The sequence below is a fragment of the Mycetomoellerius zeteki genome, unplaced genomic scaffold (assembly GCF_001594055.1).
Source record: "Mycetomoellerius zeteki isolate Tzet28-1 unplaced genomic scaffold, Tzet1.0 scaffold433, whole genome shotgun sequence".
Classification (NCBI taxonomy): domain Eukaryota; kingdom Metazoa; phylum Arthropoda; class Insecta; order Hymenoptera; family Formicidae; genus Mycetomoellerius; species Mycetomoellerius zeteki.
In genome coordinates, this window is record NW_017257428.1 from 82,594 (window position 1) to 103,557 (window position 20,964).

The 20,964-nt window shown below is 33.7% G+C and overlaps 3 protein-coding genes across 9 annotated transcripts; 1 reads left to right on the plus strand and 2 right to left on the minus strand.

The window, feature by feature from the left end:
- Positions 1-59: 59 nt before the first annotated feature.
- On the minus strand, positions 60-19,859 carry LOC108726687 (elongation of very long chain fatty acids protein baldspot). Of its 4 annotated transcripts, none has more exons than XM_018454408.1 (3): positions 19,842-19,859; positions 2,993-3,363; positions 60-633 (listed from the first exon to the last, which is right to left on the minus strand). In XM_018454408.1, exons 2-3 carry the CDS (start codon positions 3,316-3,318, stop codon positions 81-83), a joined length of 879 nt encoding a protein of 292 aa, XP_018309910.1. In that variant the 5' UTR covers positions 3,319-3,363; positions 19,842-19,859; the 3' UTR covers positions 60-80. The 4 variants fall into 4 exon arrangements, with proteins under 4 accessions (XP_018309910.1, XP_018309909.1, XP_018309912.1 ...); XM_018454407.1 differs by lacking the exon at positions 19,842-19,859 and adding an exon at positions 9,319-9,397; XM_018454410.1 differs by lacking the exon at positions 19,842-19,859 and adding an exon at positions 8,438-8,453.
- On the plus strand, positions 10,132-12,804 carry LOC108726686 (uncharacterized). Its single transcript, XM_018454405.1, has 2 exons — positions 10,132-10,314; positions 11,112-12,804. Exons 1-2 carry the CDS (start codon positions 10,213-10,215, stop codon positions 11,985-11,987), a joined length of 978 nt encoding a protein of 325 aa, XP_018309907.1. The 5' UTR covers positions 10,132-10,212; the 3' UTR covers positions 11,988-12,804.
- Positions 14,152-20,797, minus strand: Sms (spermine synthase). 4 transcript variants are annotated; one of them, XM_018454401.1, is made up of 8 exons: positions 20,555-20,797; positions 19,842-20,128; positions 16,937-17,048; positions 16,145-16,267; positions 15,928-16,082; positions 15,767-15,856; positions 15,413-15,604; positions 14,544-14,690 (listed from the first exon to the last, which is right to left on the minus strand). In XM_018454401.1, exons 2-8 carry the CDS (start codon positions 20,121-20,123, stop codon positions 14,544-14,546), a joined length of 1,101 nt encoding a protein of 366 aa, XP_018309903.1. In that variant the 5' UTR covers positions 20,124-20,128; positions 20,555-20,797. The 4 variants fall into 4 exon arrangements, with proteins under 4 accessions (XP_018309905.1, XP_018309903.1, XP_018309904.1 ...); XM_018454402.1 differs by lacking the exon at positions 20,555-20,797 and adding an exon at positions 20,333-20,547; XM_018454403.1 differs by lacking the exon at positions 20,555-20,797 and having other exon boundaries at positions 14,152-14,690; positions 19,842-20,123.
- Between the last annotated feature and the right edge of the window lie 167 nt (positions 20,798-20,964).

The following is a 20,964-nucleotide window of genomic DNA, read 5'->3' on the forward strand; positions in this document are numbered from 1 at the left end:
GAAAATTGGAGACAGAAAGAGAGCGAGGAAAAGGGGGCGAAAGATAGAGAAAAGAGCGTCCTAGTGTACCAATTAACGCCTTAGTTGACTTTGAGCTTGTCGTTATAGCCGATGTGACCAGGTGCGCTATTGGCAAAGTGCTTTTTGTCGGTCTTCTTTCCAGCCAGGTACGTCTTATGGAAGAAACGCGCGAATAGGACAAAGTAGCTCAAGTACATCGCGAAGCTAAAATGGATATTCATGCGAGAGATGTTGCAGTCCACGTTGCCGCTCTCCAAGTATTGATAGGCAGATATGTTGATATAGCAACCGATCACCATCTGGGCAAGTTGAAGTGTGGTGATCACCATGGAGATTGCTTTAGGTGGTTTGTACCGCATCGCCTTCAGAGCATAGTAGCTGTACATGATCGAGTGGACGCAGTAGTTCATCACGACGTACCATCGCGCGGACGCGGTGTGCTCCGAATAGGAAAACCAGGAGTACAGTAAGACGGTAATGTGATGATACCAGTGCAGGAAGATCAGTGGCTGTTTGCGCAGCACGATAAAGATCGTGTCGCCAAGCTCGGGTAGCTTCGACAGTACGAACATCCACGTCCAGAAGCCCGACACGCAATCTTGTTCAATAAAACTGCAATCAAATTAATGACTTTTTTGTAGAACTTTTTCACACTTACAAGATTTATAGAAATTTTAAATCGCAATCATTGTGTTGCATAATTATTTGTCTAATGTCATTATTTGACATAAATTTGCATTAATTTTCTTTGAAACCAATATTGAAACTCTTTACGCAGTTCTAAGAAATTGAGATAAAAATGTTTAATATTACATTAATTTTTTTTGAAACCTAGGAATGGTTGCGTCCCGATCATTTTGCCGTTTTTTTTTTCGTTTTCCATTTATATTTTTCAAATTATTGGCACTATTATATTTTTATTTTTACGTAAATATTTGTTAATGTTTTTTCGTAAAATAAAATAAAATTAAAAATATACTATATAAATGAAATTATTTCCAGTCATTATATTATATTCCTTTGTTTCTTAATTAATTAATAAAAAAATATTATTAAAACGTTTCCTTATTAACTGTTACTTATTATTATAGTAATTATAATATACATAATATGTATCCTCTTCTCTAATATAGCATAAGAACATTTTAGAACAACATTTGTTAACATATGCTGGAAAAACAATGCCACAGAATTGGATATTTCAGCAGGTTAACGACCCAAAACACACATCTAAATTGTTAAAGAAGTGGTTTTCAGATGCAAATGTGAAAGTTTTAAGCTGGCCATCTCAATCAGCGGACTTGAACTCGATAGAACATTTATGGGAACAGCTAGATCGTCAAGTTCGGAAGCATACACATTCAAATAAGGCCGCTTTATTGAAATCGTTGAAAGAAGAACGGAATAAAATTTCGCCTGATTGCATTAATCGACTAATTGAGTCGATGCCACATCATTGTGCCGCTGTTATCGGTACAAAGGGTATGGCTACAAAGTATTAATATTGAAATATAATTTAAACTAACTGAAGTGCATTATAAATTGTTTGAACTAATAATTTTTCTCGTAGTACATAGTGGCCGGAAACTTTTGCACGTGTAAATATGACAATTATAATAATAAAAATGTTCATAAACATAAACAATATTCTTTCTTTACATTATTTCGTTACCAACACGTAATAATGATTAAAATTTTATCAGACTTTTTTCCTATAAATTAGAGTACAAAATGTCACTGGCCGGAAACTTTTGCACGCCACTGTATATGTGCGAAGATACATTTCAAAATGACTGACTGGATATGTTGTAGAAAAAATATTCGACCCATTTTTTATAGCGGCTTATCTTGAGGTTTAGGGGGTGAAACATCCCCTTGAAGAAAATGGATTTTTTCGTTTTCAGCAAATATCTTCGAAACTATGCCGCGTATAAAAAAATGGTTTATACAATAGTTTACAGTATTTTATGCTGTATATAATAGTGTATTCATTTTTAAAAAAAATCAAATTTTTCAATTAACCCTCACCTCCACTTATCAGGGTCGCAAAATTAAAAAAATTTTTAAGAACAAAAATTAAAGAGCATCGGATGCCGAATCCATTCATGTATAATAATGTTATGGTTCCACGATTCAATATTTCAGAAAACGAGATAATAACGTGCGTGGCGTTTGTATATAACACGACTATCATCTTGATTTCTGAAATATTGAATCGTGGAACCATAACATTATTATACATGAATGGATTCGGCATCCGGTGCTCTTTAATTTTTGTTCTTAAAAATTTTTTTAATTTTGCGACCCTGATAAGTGGAGGTGAGGGTTAATTGAAAAATTTGATTTTTTAAAAAAATGAATACACTATTATATACAGCATAAAATACTGTAAACTATTGTATAAACCATTTTTTTATACGCGGCATAGTTTCGAAGAATTTGCTGAAAACGAAAAAAACCATTTTCTTCAAGGGGGTGTTTCACTCTCTAAACCTCGAGATAAGCCGCTATAAAAAAATATGGGTCGAATATTTTTGATGCTCTACAACATATCCAAAGCGCATCAAAATCGGTGAGGGACAGTTCTGACCGTTCCCTTGTGAGATGCATTTACTAACATTAGTCAATTCACGCGGTCCCCGATTTAAAATGTTAATCTTAGCTTTTTAGAATTGAGTCAAAATTTTTAAATAATTTATTATGATATTAATACTGTTCTGTAATTGATTTACGACATCTTAAGACGGTTTTAAATATAATATCTAATCATGTATAAATATCAGCCATAATCAGAATTGCATTAGCATCTTAAAACATTATCTAAGACAATTTTGAAAAAAAAATCAATAATAAATGCCGATCAATGTCTACTTTCAATATCAACTTTTGACACTGTATTTGAAATGCAAAATTAATAATTACGAAAAGATTCGGGGATTTAATAAAACTTAATACAATGAAAAGAACCAACCTTGGTATGCAAATGCTGTGGAGCAATCCGTGATGCTTGAGAACATGTATTAATTCGGGCGCCGTTCTAGTAAAGCCGATGATAGAAAAAGAAGCCAATAGCGTATTCCAAAGACACAGTATTCCCCTGAGTTCGAATCTGGGCCTGCTGGCCATATAATGTTGCCCGCCGAATATTAGGATCATGTACAATCCGCAGTAGTAAAAACCGTTCGTCCAATTCTTCATCATCCATTGCTTGGTCTCGTGCTGACTGAACGTCTCCTCGAAATTGAAAATGTAAGAATAATTCGGGAGAGTTACTTCCATATAATCCACCTTGTTCATCTTTGCGTTTCAAGTAGATGTCTTGGCAATGATGGCTTGACAATTCTGTAACAGATACGGATAAACGATAAAATATCACTTTACCAAGTTGTTTATAAAATTACATCGTGAAATCTCAGTTAACGGGAAAAAATGTAAACACACTTTCGTATGTACCGAGGATCGCATTCAAGCAAAATAGCTTGGCTAATGGAGCTTAAAATTCCATAAATTATTACGTGTACCTATACAAATATTTATATTTTTAACTTTTGTGTTTAAGATATTACGAAATCTTGAAGGACGTCTCATTTGCAAAAGTTAAATTTGATATCAATCCTGTTTATTTATGTAAATTCAACTTAAGCTTTATGTAAATCTTAAGATCATGATATACAAAAAAACTTAACCAGTAAATCGTAGACAGTAAAAAAATCATATTTGATTGATTACTGTTTACACTACGGTTTAACGACTTTTACTGCGATTGGCTAATTCGCTTACTATACTACTTTACATTTCACTGTTTAAGTCTTTGATTTACCGTGACCTTTAAGCCGTAAGAAATTGACACAGCCACGATAGAATGTGAAAAATGTGAAAAAAATAATGGACCGATTGATCAATTTTTTACGATTACGGTGGCATACAAAAAATTTAAATAATAAGAATATCAACATAATGTTTGCTTATTGCTTTAGAGGTCTTTATTGTAATTGGTTCGCTTACTATTTACGTTCTACTGCTTAAGTTTTTTTGTGTGCCATGGCCAAACTTAATTACATAATGAATGACTTATTATAGAAAAACTCAAGAGGAGCAATTCGATCTTATATTTAAGATTATCTCTAGTTACATAATCTCGAAATCGTTATACATATATAATTACTTTATTGGCTGAATAAAATAAAAAGATCAGACTTAAAACGATCTCAAATATAAAATAGGACTAATGGATAATATTTACAGTTTGATCTTTTAAAATAGTTTTCAAATCTGATCTTACGAAGAAACATACGGAAGTGTTCCCTTCTAATTTTGGGCTTTTAATATTTATGTTGTTGTTTAAAAAAAAATGTGTTTCTTGTTTTGTGTGATCCAGAACAACAAAAGCTTATCAAAATCGGAAGAACTATGTTTCCTCGTTAGATGATCTTGAGAGTCCACCTAACCCAATGCTGGGAGGTGACAAGAATTCGTTTGCTTTAGGAAACTTTGTGCGCATGCATAAAATGACGTAGCAGCTCGATCCAATGATGGAACAGACGGAGCAATACGGAATACGGGTTCTTTTGGAGCTCCTATACATCTTAGTGACTAACCGTCCCAAATTAGGAGAGACAATCTCAAATTTGAACACTTTGTCTCGCTTTACAACGCGTTCCAAATTATAATATAAATTAAAATGTAATACAATTTATATTTGTACGTGTTATAGTTACATATAGATATGTTTTATTTTATGATATTGTATATTAACACGTTATTATATACATATATTTTATTTTTATTGTATTATATTATCATATTATTTATTGTATTAATTCAATATGTGCGTTGTAATTATATTTTTTATTAAGTATAATTTTTTTGTACGGTTCAATGAAATGACTGCGCAGCAAAATCTCGAGACCATACTGGAGATAAAATGTAAGACAATAATATGATTTTAAGTATGATAATATTATCTTAATGAAATCAATCATTTCACTGGTTAGGTCAGTGATGGGAGGTGACAAGAATTTGTCTCAGAATACTGGTTAGGTTTTTTGCAGTTTCCCTTATCCTTTGCAACAAATGTTGGTATTCATATGATAAATCGGCTGCAGACGTAATAAAAGACAAAATTTATTATTATTCATGAACACACTATGTTTCTTTAATAAAAACTTTCTTTTCTTCCTACAACTTTCTTAACATTATTAGGAGTCTTATAGTACCATAATATATGAAATATGTATACGCCAGTTAAGGTTGCTCAGCTTTACGCATGCGCACAAAGTTTCCTAGAGCAGACGAATTCTTGTCACCTCCCATCACTGACTTAACCAGTGAAATGATTGATTTCATTAAGATAATATTATCATACTTAAAATAATATTATTGTCTTGCATTTTATCTCCAGTATGATCCAGCAGATTTTGCTGCGCAGTCATTTCATTGAACTGGATTTTGAAATCAAATTTATGATAAATGCAAACAAAACAAATCGGACTATGGTCGGTACACAGTCCGCTATTAAATTTAGGTATATATGTATGAATCTCAAATAAGAGATTAAGCAAATTATCTTGAAATTTCGAAATGCTACACGATTGTCATTGGCTGGAAGGAATCTTACGACCAACATTCTTCAAAATAGTACTCAAATACAATTTTAAATACAAGACTGGAGGTATTCATGGGTGATATTCATCAGTCCAATTTTCTATTCAAGATTGATTTTATATCAATCGGATTATGGAGTCGTACGACTCCATCCAAACAATAAAACAATAATATAATACAATGTCTCGAGATCATACAATCTTGAATATAAAAAACGGACTGTAAAAGCAGTATTCATAGCCTGTTCTTATTTTAAGTTTTAACTTGGTTTTAACTAATGTCTTAAGATGGTATTATTGCTCTATTTGGTTCATAACACCTTAAATATAAGAAACCGGTTATGAATACTGACCTTTAAATTTCATTCAGCTAATAAAATGATTCGTACAGTGACCGCATTTATACGTCACTGTTAATCGTGTTTAGTAACATTTGTAGTTATTAACTATTGATAGTAAGTTTATACAAATATACTAAAAAAAAATTGGTAATAAATGTGAAATAATTTCAATTAAATGTCCAATTAATAAAACCAAAAATAATATTACTTATCTAAATATTTAGTATTATCACAAATAATAATATATAACAAGCAGAGTTTGAGACCATCTTGAAACTTGAGCATCCGGTAAAAAATTTGTCATACATGAATGTGTATAATTATGTATAACATACATAAACATGTATATTCATAAACATAAATATTCCTAAACATACATAATTTTATATGAAATATATCCATACATGCGAAAATTACCCCTTTAATTCAGGCCTGTCTAATTTGAGCTCCGGAGCCAAATCGCAAAGCCATTGATGCAAAAAAATGCAATGTGGATAAGATTTCGAGGACTATAAAGTGTTGATATCTGAGTGACGCTTATCAACACTTTATAGTTCCTAAAATCTTATTCACATTGAATTTTTTTGCGTCGATAGCTTTGCATTTTGGCTCCGGAGCTCAAATTGGACAGACCTGCATTAATTATTTTTGATGTTTTCACGTTACTATTATTATTTCTATTAGGTACACTAAAAAGTAATTTTACAAAAAAAAGAGACGTATGAACATGTTTCATATATAATTATACATGTTTATGAATATTTATACGTGTTATGTATGTTTATACATATTTATACAAAAACATTTATGAAAAATTTTTTATAACATCTATGGATTTCGCCTTAAAATTAATCTACATTAAACGGGCATAAATCTGATTAATACAGTGACATGTAAACGTAGTCAGTGCTTCGAAATTATATTTAAGACAATCTTAAATATAATGGCTGGTTTATGCGTCTCGGATTTTAATCCTAAGATTCTAAAATTCAGTCAATGGAGCTGCTAATCCTAATCGAAATCTGTATTTTATTGGCTGAATTTTATGGGCCTTCTACAATAAGCCATTAGTCATAAATCAGAAGTCAGAAGCTAAAAATTGACGACTGTGATTGATCAATTTCCAGCTTCTATAACTTCTGATTTATGACTAATGGCTTATGAATGCCTGTTAAGGTTTTTAGGATTAAGACCGAGGCATAAGATCTGATTATGGCTGCGGTCCATTTGACGCTACAAACACTTCGAAGTATTCTTTGATTAGTCAATTCGTAAAATTCTTTGTTCTGATTGGTCGCTCAAACGCTTCGAAGCGTTTGTAGCATCGAGAGGACCGCAGCCTATTAGCGAATTCGATTGAAAGCACTCACTGGAACATATTAAAGCCGTTGTACACTGATTTAATTTGAGTATAAAAATGAAATGCAAATATTTCGAATTATGAAATACATATTTTACCTAACAGTACAATAAAATGTATTGAGTATTTCACGATTTAATCGATTTCTATATCTATTTATAAACATATCTTTACATTATTTTGTGTACGACGGCTTTAATGTGCACCAGTGCGCACTGAGTGCGTCCAATCGAATTTACTATATATGTATACCACCCCTAAGTTCGTACCACTAGAAAAAAGCGCGACTTGCGATCTCGTAACGTTCGGGTCGCGCAGCCGCGCCGCGCACGCGTGAGACGAGCGCGCCAATCCGAGTTCGACTCTCGATCTCACGCGATGCTGGAATCGATGCGAAAGAGATCAAGAATTTCTTCGCATGTGTTTTACTATGTCACGACAAGTTCGAAAAGTTCTGGTTTTGTGGAATGCGCTAGATTTCGCATAATCATTCGTTACGTATGATTCATCTTGTTTTCATATGATTTTATATCACGGAAGAACGAAATTGCTGCGCGGTACTGAAAAAGCATCGAATTATTGACGCAAATTGTACCGGCAATTTCGCTGAAATTATGTTGGAAATGAGGCTAATTCAAGTCACGCAAAATAAATTTACGTAAAAAATAATTAATACAAAAGTTGTTCTGAGATCATAACTACTACCGGTTTTTTTTTTTCAATTACAATAGAAGGATCAAAGTTAATCGTCAAACTAGGAATGAATGATAAAAATGAGATTAAAGTTCTTGCATTAAAAATTAATTTTCATTTAAAATTAATTTCCTGTTTCACAAATACAACATAAAAAGTGACTTTTAATTGGCATTGAGGCAGCGTTCCTTAAAAGAATTGGAATAGATACAATGACACATTATCTATGCACTAACGATATTTATTTTAATGATTAAGATTAGAATGGCAAGCGTGTTTAACAAGCGTTTCCTCGAAAAGAACAAATTGGCAATGAAACTATAAATGGCATTATCTATCGTAGCAAAATATTTATTCAACGATTTAATGTTAAATGTGCCTAAGCATCGACTGATTTTCTAAATTCTAACTAAACGTACATGATAAATAAATAATATTTTTAGCAAATATTACGTTACTCCTCTCAACCGATTTTCCAACTCCAATGTCGAAACTGCAACGCTCCGCTCGAAAGACGATCCTACCTTCTAAGATCCGATATTTATAGTCGGTTCTTACTTCAAGAGCTTTAAGTCAATAGGGAGTTTTTGCAATACCGTTTATCCAGTTACGGTGAACGCTAAGGTGTCACGTTATATTTTTCTTAACGACTAATTAAGAAAAGGATAATGTGACTTTAGCGTTCATCGTATCTGGAATCCACGTTATTGCAAAAACTTCCTATTATCTGAAGATGCTAATGCCAGCTCCGTGATTGCTTCGTACAATCTTAAAACCGTACTTCAAACGGTCTTAAATATAATAATAGAAATACCGGCTTGAGATCAGCCCGGTGTAAAGTGTGCAACGCAAATATTAATGAATTGATAAATAAACGAGAAGCGTTTATTCACACGGGAATGACGGTTCTGTTAAAGCACACGTGAAATCGCGAGGATACGCCTCGTGAAACCGACTCTCGCTTGCAAAATGCGAGGAGACACGCGCGAGGAACGCTCGGCGAGGAGGAGTCTCGTACCGTCTGTTCGAGTCCTAAATACATACAGGCGCGACAAGATATGTCGCGAGGTATTATCGCGCGGCCTTCCATATCCAGGTCGTGTCGTCTCGAGTGCGTTTTCTGAATGATTTCCGATCCACGCACACGCGCGCGCGCGGATGCCTTGCACGAAGAGAGGTGCCAAATTCGTTTCATTCAACCCACACACGTACCCTGTATGGGCGCCGTACCTGCAGACGGTGCGCGCGCGCATACACACACACACGCACATACACATGCAGGCAAAGTAGGCATACGTACCTAGACTGGCGTTACACCTTTCGCCAATTTTCCAAAGTCGTCTGGAGCGAGGAAACGTTCGAGGTGCCTCCTCGTCGTCGTCGTCGTCGTCGTCGTCGTCGTCGTCGTTGTCGTCGTCGACGTCGTCTTCGGGCCTCGGACCTTCGGGTCCTCGAAGCTCGGAGCTGTCAAAAAAAGGGAATCTTGGTCGCGGCGCGAGCCGGCGTATTCGACGTGGGCAAGGCCACTTCCTATTGGAGCAAGAGCCACCGGGCGTCCGGTAGCACCGGCGCCTTTGTGATACACAAGTGAAATCGATAGATAAAAAACAAATGCGAAAGAGAGAGATAGTACTTTCGTCGTCCTGCTGTCGCCGACGTTCCTTCGTATCTGACTCACGATCTCCTTTTCTCTCTCTCTCTCTCTTGATCTCTCTCAGGACGATCGCTTCCTCGTTTCTTCCGAGACACACGAGCGAGATCTGCCGCTCTGTATCTTTCTTCCCTTACGTATAAATATATATGTGCGTGCAAATAAATATGTGTGTGTCTAAGACGCGCCGATGTCCCGGTACTCGTACTCGATCATACTCGCACACACCACGAAGCAAGCCGCGCTATGCCGCGCGAAACTGCCCGCCCGTTGTCTTGTACCGTTTTTACACAGTATCACCGTACGCATCTTCCCCCGCTCGCCTCTCGACATCCACGCCCGATCGCGCCAAGCGGCGACATCTGTCGATCGATCGGTGAAAGCGCCGCAAACCGTATAGTGCCGAATTCCGCCGCGTCGGTAAAACAGAGACCGCGCGGATCGACATTGGCATCGCGATTGAATTATGCATTATTGCAATGGTTGTGGAGCGTCGACCGTCGAGCTTGCATTTATGTTATTGAACCCGCGTGAAGAGCCAACATGACAGGCAAGCAGAATCAGCTGGACGACAGCGAAGACAATCAGTCGCGAATAAAACTGATCGCGGACAAACGCAGACTCTTGGAGGAGAAATCCGCTCAGGTATGATTATTCACCTGCACCTCCCTACGTTTATGCAAATCTACTGGATCTCGTAGCGTATTTTTCGCTGCACCACAGCTTGTATGTTTTCTGTCTTTTGTTTACTACTTTACAAAAAAAGTGATAAACGGTATAATTTTATGACAAGAGCTGTCACTGTACGTGGCATTTAAAGCAGAACAAGTAATGTACATTTTTTAATTGAAATCTCTGTACTTGAGAGACAAGATGGGAGCATCCATGGAAATCGTTCTTCCTTCCCCTTGAGGGATTTCCGACCCACTATGGAAATCCTTAACTATCCCGTCTGCAATTATATTTTTACTCCCTTCATCTACAATCTGAGTTTTTTTCAAGTTCAAATTTTTTACTGTTTTACTTTCAAAAAAAAAAATTCAGTTTTTTCAACATCTCTATTATTAGTTTTTTAACTCAAATGTTAAAATCTTTATTTAATAAAAATTGAAATTTTAGTAAAAATGAGGGTGTTTGGGAGTGAAATTTCATTTATACGAAAAAAATTCAAATTGCAGACATGTGTTAAAGATGGATTTGAATTAATTTTTATACACAAAAGTAAATTTAATATATGCAACATACAGTTCATAAAATCATTATTTGTAAATGGTAATAAAAGACGCTGTGAAAGAATATAAAATAAATTTTTATTAATAGTTAATATAATACATAGAATGTTTCAAAATAGAATATCAATAATATCTTAAATTAATCGTTGTAAACTATTTTTTATTTTTATATATAATCATAAAATTACGAAAGAAAAATACAATTTGCAGGTTGAGGCAGAAATCAGAAGCTGTTTTGAAGGTCTAACGAAACTTCTGCGATCTAGAGAAAAGCAACTACTCCGTCAAGCTGAAGCCATTCACAAGCAGCAACTTTCGCTAATAGAGACATCATTAAATTTCTTACCATCGTCAGTAGTGGTCCTGAATGATAAGAACGAATTAGAAGAACGGATACGCCAGTTTGGTAATATCGAGACGCATGGATCAAATAGTATTACAGTAAAGGATGTGGAGCCATTTAAAGTTGCAGATTATCAAGATGCTAATAAGGATCATGTCAGTTTTGACAAATCGATCACCAAATCAGACCAAAAAGTCAGAGATCACCTGAGCCTTCCACGTTGCAAGGATTTTATATCTGACTACAGAACTGTGCGTATTTCAAGTCTACCTTCCACACTCCTCACTGATATTGAGCTGCGAGACGCGCATAACGTAAAGGCTAATACGTTGAAGATTTTTAAAGACACTTTATCCATATCAAGGTGTTCGCCGCTTTTGATTATAAAACGCAAACTTGGCCTGACACACGTATCCTTGGACGGACTGCACGCCTTTGACAAGGCATATTCACAGAATATACAGTCCCTCGGGATGTCTTATACTACAGAATCTTCTGAGCTAGATAAATTAACGAACGGAGCGACTGAAACTAATTTACGAGAATTTGATAAAGAAGTGTTAGATCAAGATGATGCCGAAATCATTAGACCTTCAAAGAAACGAGAGAAAAACGATGAGCATCCTGTACAGATACAGCAATGGTTGCAGCAGATACTCGCAGAGACTGAGATAGAGCCTGCGATTTACGAAATCGGGCAGTTTTCAGAGATATCCAAGGCAAAGCTTTGTAACGAGCTATAATTCTATTTGACGATCAAACATTCTTGCATTGTGTTTCAATTGGGGCCAAAGTTTCCAAAAACTGGAAAACAAACTGAAAAGGCTGATCTACCTTAGAAGTGCATGCCCGATATTCTTAATTTATAGTCTCTCGTAAAATAAATTGAAGACAGTGTAGTTTTTCCATAATCACAAAGAAACATAAGAAAGGATACCAAATTTAAATGACGAAGAGAGAAAGAGGGAGAGCGAGAGAGAGAGGGAGAGAGAGAGAGAGTAAAAGATTTATTGTGTACATCGATAAACTTTAGTACCTCTGCCACAATTGTTTAACATGTGGTATTCCTTGTTAATACAACGAATACTTCGCCGTTCTTAAAACAAAGATTGATTAGTGCCCTTTTGAAAAATGTGCTTAAAAATCCGAAATATATAATTGTAAGACTGTTTTTATTCTACTAAAAATATCGCGTATTTATTTTACCGTGTATAAGTTTTTAGTCTATATAGAAACTATGCTTGTCAAGAAATTTTGACAGCAAGTGAATAATCTTATTGCGATAATTTCTTCAAGTGATATCTTTTTTACAAATAAAAACTCACGATTGTACGACATTGTTGTAAATAATTAATTTATCGTCGTATCATAATTCCAACATTTTTTCTCCACTTACATGACTAAATTGTGCGTATGCATGTAGTTGTAGATTCTGCAATCAATTCATTAAATGCTCAGTATTTTGAAAATATTATTAAAATCCTCCTTCCCCTCCATCAACTATCACAATCTAAGATTACTGTTATTGCATTTTATTATTGCCTAATACTGTTAAACAAATATTATGTCGAAATGTGCTTTTTAATATTATGAGAAATTAATATCCTAAATAAATTTTTTTTAAGTTGTATTAGGAATTAGAAGAATTTCTATAATTAATGGTTAGAAATATTTATCATTTTAATTAATTTACATTTGTATGCTCACGCACGCATAATTTCTTGTTAGAGCACATAATTTTTATTTCTTTAATCCTAAACTGTATAAATCTGACATGTGCTTTATAAATATTAAAATAGTAAGAAAATTATAAAATTATCAAAATCCATAGATAAAAATTTGTTTCTAAATATTAATCTTTTTATTATGTTGTATCAATATATAATATATTTATGAAATCGACGAAAATTTTATTCTAACGATACAAATTTATTATACCGATACTATATTAAGATGATCTGTATTAAGATGTTTTATACTGTTTAGGATTAATTGAATGCATATATATTTATTTATCTTGTCAATTGTTCAAATCAGAGGAAAACGCTTGTTAGAAAAATAATTTATCCCGATATAATTTTATCGTTCTTACATCGAGCCTGTATAAAATACAGAATATATTCATACATATGTATATATGTGCGATATATATTCCATGATATATACATCGACATATATGTATCAATGTTACAAGTATGTATCAATAATACAAGTTTTTGCGGACAAACCAACCGACTGCGATAAAATTATTTAACAAAAATGCAAAGAAAGAAAAACTTAAAAATAATATGCATCTATCATTGCTGATAATCCTTTTACTATAAACAAAAATACAAAAAAAAATCAATTAAACGTAAAACAATTAAAATTTTTTATATTTAATAATTATATATGTTAATAAAATATTAACAACAAAAATTGTATCGATAGTGATAGATATAAAACAAGAATAAACTTTGAAGCACTATTTTTGCACTGTTTTACGCTTTCATATAGAAAAAAATCAGCATTAGTATTCGAATACTTCGATAAGATTTGTTGAGTAAGATAATTTCGTGACATTGAGGCAGCGATGGAAGAAATTATATATATATATAAAGTTATTATTAAATATTTTAAAATGCTGTTAAATTGCAATAGTATGGATACTATTTTTTCTAAACTGTAAAAAATTTATTTCTGTTTTCAAGAAAATTAGATAAAAGTTTAGGCGAATTATTAAATTTTTTAAAATGCTGTTAAATTGCAATAGTATGGATACTATTTTTTCTAAACTGTAAAAAATTTATTTCTGTTTTCAAGAAAATTAGATAAAAGTTTAGGCGAAAGACAAAATATGATATTCTCGAAAAATCGTTAAATTTATTAGGAAAATATATTTCGACGAAAAGTAAAATTTAGCTCGAATTAAATCTACTTAGAACTTTATATGCTCTAAAAAAATGATAAAAGAATCAAATTGATGAGAGATTTATATAGATAAGGTATCTTATCTTATATATTATAAAAAGATATATATTTTTCTTTTCTCTGTTACCACCTATTATGTTTCTGGATTCATCTTCCAACGTTGTCATTACGATAAAGAAAATTCTTGAAAAAATTTCGAGATAAAACAATTATATCAATAATTAACATGTTACAAAATGAATTAGTAATAGTTTGATTCGTCTCACTCAGGAACTAATTTCATTAATTAATAAGGCTAAAACTAGGAAGTAGAGCTTGGGTCATAAGACAGGCAGCAGACTGTGAGGAGGCCGATTCCTCCAGGTTCTGCCCGAATATTCTCTGCTCCATCATTTCAGTGAGACTTGATAGAAGATCCAATCTTCGAAAAAAGATGGGACGAAAGCGCGGTCTTTGGTAAACGTGACCGGTACACACAATTGTGATAGGACTTCTTCATACATTTTCAAAGATTCTGGACAAGACGCACCATTTCCCTATATTCCAAAAAACAATATTAAATAATAATAAAATAAATTTATATCATATATTTGCATTAAGATTCTATATCTACTAGATTTTAATTAAAGTAAAGAATACTTACAAGGGGAGGCTCCGGAGTGACCCTCACCGATTTCAACTTGGCAGGATTGTAAAGTATTCCCGTGAATAAAAATTACCCCCCATTTGAGCATAGACGGTCTACCGTTTCCGAGATATTTTAATATTAAATTAATTGATAACGATATTTCCTTTGGAGTTTATTAGAACGTTTATACTCGAGTATTTGTAGCGTAGTGATGGAAACTCTCCAATGTTTTGTTGACAATCTGCTCTGTTCGCATTTTTTGTAGTCATTTTCGAAACGTTTCTAATAACACTTTGTATCAAATAGATAATTATAACATTTCATATCGAGCAGACAGTTACAATACTTCGTATTAAACGATAGTATATAAAATTTATTATGAATATTGCACTAAAACAATAAAGAAAGTCCGTTCTAATAAATTCTAAAGGAAATGCCGTTATTAATTTTAATATTGAAATATCTCGGAAACGGTAGACCATCTACACCCAAATGGAGAGTGATTTTTATTCAGGGGAACACACTCTACAATCCTGTCAAGTTTCATTGAAATCGGTGAGGGTCACTCCGGAGCCTCCTTGTTAGTATATAATCAATAAAATTGAATGTTTTTTGGAACAAGATACTCACATGCGTCATATATTTTCCGGTAGACTTCAACACCTTCATGGAAGAGTTGAGAATTAGTCTAATAAAATCCCAGGCATCACCATGTGGCGTTGTGCTAATAGGAATGTCCGTCAGATCGCCGAAGACATAATCAAATTGTCGTCCTTCTTCGATCATATGGGCTAACGCTTTCACACAATCACCAACAATGATCTATAAAGATGATGATGAGGATGATTATTATTATTATTTCTAAATTGAAAATCATTATTCCTGAATTTAAAATCATAAGAATCGCTAAAAGACGAATGTTTAGATTTGAAAATGTTTGGTTCTTAGAATTGAAGTGCATGAAAATTCAAGATCAAGACTTACTTCGTAATTATCGCCCTTTCTCTTGTCTAGGCAGTCGCCACATATGCTCCGCATGTGTTGGCTACAGGCTTTCATAACGATGTCATCAATCTGTAAAAGGTATAAAAATAGATAGTACTCCGTTTATAAAATAACTTACGTATAAAATTCAATTTACATACTTCCAACATTGTGACAAACTTCGGTTTTTCTTTCAACAATTCCCATAATAGGCCGCCGTCACCACCACCAAGTATCACTATCTCCTTGCCAGCGTAATTTTCTTTGCCTCGTTGCATCAACGTTTCTGTATATATGAGATCTGCCTCGGACATGTCTGCAGAAAAATTTCTAGTAAGTTGTAAATAATGAGCAAAGTTATAACATAATGTGACTTACTTTGCAGCTCGTCGAGTACCAGCAGATTTCCTAGCGATTTGGAATGCACAATTTGTACCTTCTGATACGGTGATCTAGCTTCGAACACGAGCTTGTCGATGTCATATTCCAGCAGTCGCTCGTCTTGAATAAGGATAATCTTTATTGGCAATACTTGTTGCCAACTTGTAATAATGTTAATTTAAAAACATGCTTCTATACATGAAAAAAACATTGCGGAGAGTAGAAAAACAAGATATCGCAAGGCAAAGCTGATAACACGCATAGGAACGTTAGCATCATAACCAGATGAAAAAAAATGATGTGAGGAAGTTGTAAAAGATTAACTATTAAAACTGGGCGCAACTTTGTCATGCAAGAACAGAACAAATAATGTCCTCGGGATTAACGCGGAGAGACGTTCCAGACTGAACCGAGCCGAGCACAGGTGCATATTACTAACGAGAGTAAGATGCGTCTAGAATCATAGAAATCGTCAAGCCTAAAGTTTTAATTATGAATATTACATTTTAAATTGATTATATGAATCTGTGTGTGTGTGTAGCTCTTGATGAGTTTTCATCTTAATCACTTCGAATACAACTTTAACATGGTCACATTAACTTCAACTTCTCATTCAGAACATACTGTTCACAAAAGACAAAGCTGCAGAGGACATTTACAACACTAATATTTACGAGTCGATGTATAATATTAATTTTCCAATTGGATCGTGTTCCTTAAGTACAAGCAGTTCCGTTGTAAGAGCGGTCGTTAGCTGGTCCGTAAACATAATTATAAATAAAAACTCACCGGCGGTAGGATAGTATCTCTCAAAGGGTCCACCGCGTTTAATTGGAGTAAGCGTGTGCGACCGTGTAGCGGTTGCTGCTGTCTGCAACGCCGTTTCCAATTCCTTGGCCAACTATCATAACCGGCCATCATCATCATCATCATCACCATCATCATCATCATTATCACCGTCGCCATCATCATGATTATTATCATCATCATCATTATCATCAAGCCGAACCAATGAGAATTGAACAGAACAAAGACACTATCTTGTAAAACGGAAGCGCTACACTCCTTGTTGTTAAGGAAGCTAAAAAAAGGTGTTAATCTGGCAAGCCATGATATATGGCAAGGCTTATTTTTGTCCAACAAAATGGTACGTAACAAGCGGTAAAAAACGGATCATGATAAAGGTAGCTGTGTCTGTGTATGATTGTATTATCGTATTACGGAGCCGTACGATTAAAAGTGACGATCCAAAAATCTACACTGAAGAAAAATATTCTAGTTGTATCAAGAAGAAGTACAAATAAAACGGATTCGGATCGTATAATCCGAATTCTGATTAATTGAATTTTTTGTTATCTTCATTGGAATGTTTGATATAGATTTAAATATCTGATTTGTACCTTTTTGGTTGAATCTACGAAAATTTCAATTAATGCAACAAGACTTTTTTCCAGTGTACAAATCTAAGAATCTAATAATTTCTGGATTTAAGGATTTATACGTTGAAATATATTTCAAAAAAAGGAATAAGCCATTATGAAAATAATATTTTAAATTTCATAATTATATATTGTAAAAATAATACGTATATTTTTTTTAATTCTATGTGGCAAAATCTCAATTTTTAATTAGTATCATGTTTCACGGTATGGAATATTAAACGGAATCTTAATTTATCATACTAATAATAAGAGAGAAAGAAAAATATAGATAACAAAAATCAATAATAATAACGTTATGTTTATATGGACTTCTGACAGAAGTCAAATTGTCCGTATAGAAGTCTGTGTTTACATAGATCAGATTCTTTGATTGCCTTTCACAACGAATTATTCTTAGATTTCATAACGAAATACGCCCTGTGCATTGCAACAGTCGCCTAAGAACTTTTATTCGTACGACTGAAGAAAGGCAAGAGAACAATTATAAATACATATTCAAATATTATATATTTGAATGAATGACAAAAACTTTTTTTTATGAATGAGAGAATCGAGTGCTGGGTAGAAAAATTTGGGCTAAACGTAACAGTGCTGGGAACAAAATTAAGTCAGCATTCCTGGCAAGCGGCCTATCCTAAATATCTATTAGTAACAGTCAGTAGCAATATTATAATTCTCTATGCCATATATTTCACGAAATAAATCTACAAGTATGTAAAGTATGTAGTTGTGTTAGGAGAAGTAAACGAGGAACAAAATCTAATTGAGGGAAAGCATTTTTCTACCTGATAGTGTCAGATAGAGGTCATATATGGTTCCTCGTCTTACGGGCGGTAAACGCTTGCTGCGCTGGCTGTTCAAAGCCATGGCAACATCAGCTTCCAAGTATCGCCACTGCTACAACGTTCTATCAGTTATGTCATATTTCTTACTTTCGTTATAAAAAAAAATTTCTGTACAGGATATTAAAATACATGGTTCAAGACTGATAGATACATTTAATGCTCAAAAATTGAGTAAAGAATATTCAATCGAAAAATAAACTTTCTTAATGTTATGTATTTTCTCTACTCTTTAGATATAAACATTATCTTATCAGATAAGATAATCTTTTCCTCACAGTACTGAACAAATTTATATTCACTCTGTAAATAAACAATTTGAGATCGTTAAGTGCAAACGAAAATAAGGACAAATGGCCAGTTATAAATAGATTAAAAATCTCAATTCGGAAGTAAAAAAAATTATCACCACTCCATGATGAAGTAATTTGAATTAATGGACGTTTCGGCAATACTAACAATAAGCATTCCTAAACATACAACGGTCGAATAAACTATAGAAAGACCAAATGAAAATCATATCTTTGATTATATAAGTATTTATATAGTAATTTCATTATATATAAGTAATTTATAGTAAACATATGACGTGGTGACAATACAATCAAGAAATAGTAATTGAACACCGTGAAAACATAAATTATAAACAAAGATAAAATCTAATAAATATAAGAAAATCATAACTAAGGTCATGACTTTGATAACAAGTCCTTTACATAAAATCCGAATCATTCTATAAACTTGAACACGTTAACTCGATTCTATGCATCCTATAAATTGCTTTATTGATACAAAAATGTTTATCAATATAAAATTAATGTCCGACAAAAATGTATTTTGTTATATAAACTTTAAGATTAACAGTACACTGCTATTTTTCACATTTACGTGACAACTAATATTTTTATCTATGGATAATTATAATTATAGTGGCATTAACTCTTAATAAAAACAAGTCACACTTATTTTATTAAAACAGAAAATTATTTTTAATTTGAATAAGATCAATTTTTTGCACACACACTGTATAAAATATTTTTTACTTAGTTTATAAGCATTATATTCCTTAAGTCTTGAACTTATTTCTTTAACATCCTGCATTTTATTGTTTCATGTTTTACTTTAGTTTTACTTTAGTTTTAAGTTTTATCACGTAACGATTGATACGCCAAGTGTTATTAAGTTTTTCAGATTTGTTGCAATTCTCTAATGAAAAACATGTTAGTTACTTTTTCTTTCTCTCTGAGAATTGATAAGTTGCCATTTGATTTATCTTTATGTTTCTTAAGAGATTTTGATAAAAACCCTGCCTAGAAAGACGAGTGGTGTTTATCAAAAGCACTAGCATTTGCTTTGCAACAGATATTTCCTGTCAACCTTAACAAATTATTTATAAAGTTCATTACATACCTCAAAAGTTAAGAGTGCCTCCTGGTCGTCCTGCTTGTAATACTCGATGTTTAATGTAATTAGACCCTCTGTGTACCCTCTGACAGTGATTAGACTGCCCCTGGGTCCGGTATATAAAACGAGCAAACTGCCGTCGATGTTAGATTCTGTCAGTGGCTTGAGACCGGTGAAATGTTCTGCCAGTACGTTTGCAATCGCTGATTTCAAACCCGATCGTTTCTCCATATCGGCGATCACGCTGCTGGACACTGTGAAGTCCAGGAGTACGGTATGGGCCACCATTGCTTCTGCAATGTACGAACATAGATATTTATAGGATGAAAAGTCAATCCGAAGAGAGACACGTCAATTTGCCTTATACACTTAATTGTTCAAGGCCTTGTCACGCGGGCGATAAATCGTGTGCTATTAACGAGTCACAAGCTACGCGAAATTTCAACGAGTGAAGTAATCCTTTTTTTTCTTTTTTTTTTTAAAGTTATATACTTTACACGTTCGGGTGAAAAGAATAGCAGCCAACGGCGGTGGCATGAAATGTCCTTAATGTCGTCAACGCTCAGGGAAAACACATTACATAATTAATCCCATAGAAAATAGGAGCGTTGCCAGTGTTGGCGTAGTGCGATAAGTAACGTAACATCGAGTAGCCATCGATATTCAGTAAATTAACGGATGATTCATTAGCCGCCGGTCATTAACTTGTTTATACTCACGTAATTGTGCGATAATGTTTATTGCTCGGTCCGATCAGAAGCACGTCAATGTGTTGCTCCCAGCGTGAAAGAATGACGCATGCACACACTGGCACAAAATTATGCGCAGGTTATCGGATGCGCACGAGGATTTCGCGTGACGGAACTTCTCGTCTATCTGACGAAAACTGCCGAAAATCAACGAACCGTTTCGATTCTCTTCCGACTGCTGATACAAATCGATGTTGCGATATCTCGAAGCTTGATCGATTTAGGACCAATAGCTACGTTTAGGCCGGAATCAGACTAGGCATTAAAGATTGAGATTGAAGATTGAAAGATTGAAATTTGATCAATCAAAACAATAGGAGCTAAAATTCCTTTGCCCTCATTGGTCAAATTTCAATCTTCAATCTTCGATCTCAATCTTC

Coding starts and splice junctions, on each gene's coding strand:
- Sms (XM_018454403.1), bottom strand. CDS start 20,123: ATGGTGGCCCATACCGTACTCCTGGACTTCACAGTGTCCAGCAGCGTG. Junction 16,083..16,144: donor GGTACTCGACGAGCTGCAAA/GTAAGTCACATT, acceptor ATTTTTCTGCAG/ACATGTCCGAGGCAGATCTC. Junction 15,857..15,927: donor AGTTTGTCACAATGTTGGAA/GTATGTAAATTG, acceptor TACCTTTTACAG/ATTGATGACATCGTTATGAA.
- LOC108726686 (XM_018454405.1), top strand. CDS start 10,213: ATGACAGGCAAGCAGAATCAGCTGGACGACAGCGAAGACAATCAGTCG. Junction 10,315..11,111: donor TGGAGGAGAAATCCGCTCAG/GTATGATTATTC, acceptor TACAATTTGCAG/GTTGAGGCAGAAATCAGAAG.
- LOC108726687 (XM_018454408.1), bottom strand. CDS start 3,318: ATGAACAAGGTGGATTATATGGAAGTAACTCTCCCGAATTATTCTTAC. Junction 634..2,992: donor CACAGCATTTGCATACCAAG/GTTGGTTCTTTT, acceptor ATTTGATTGCAG/TTTTATTGAACAAGATTGCG.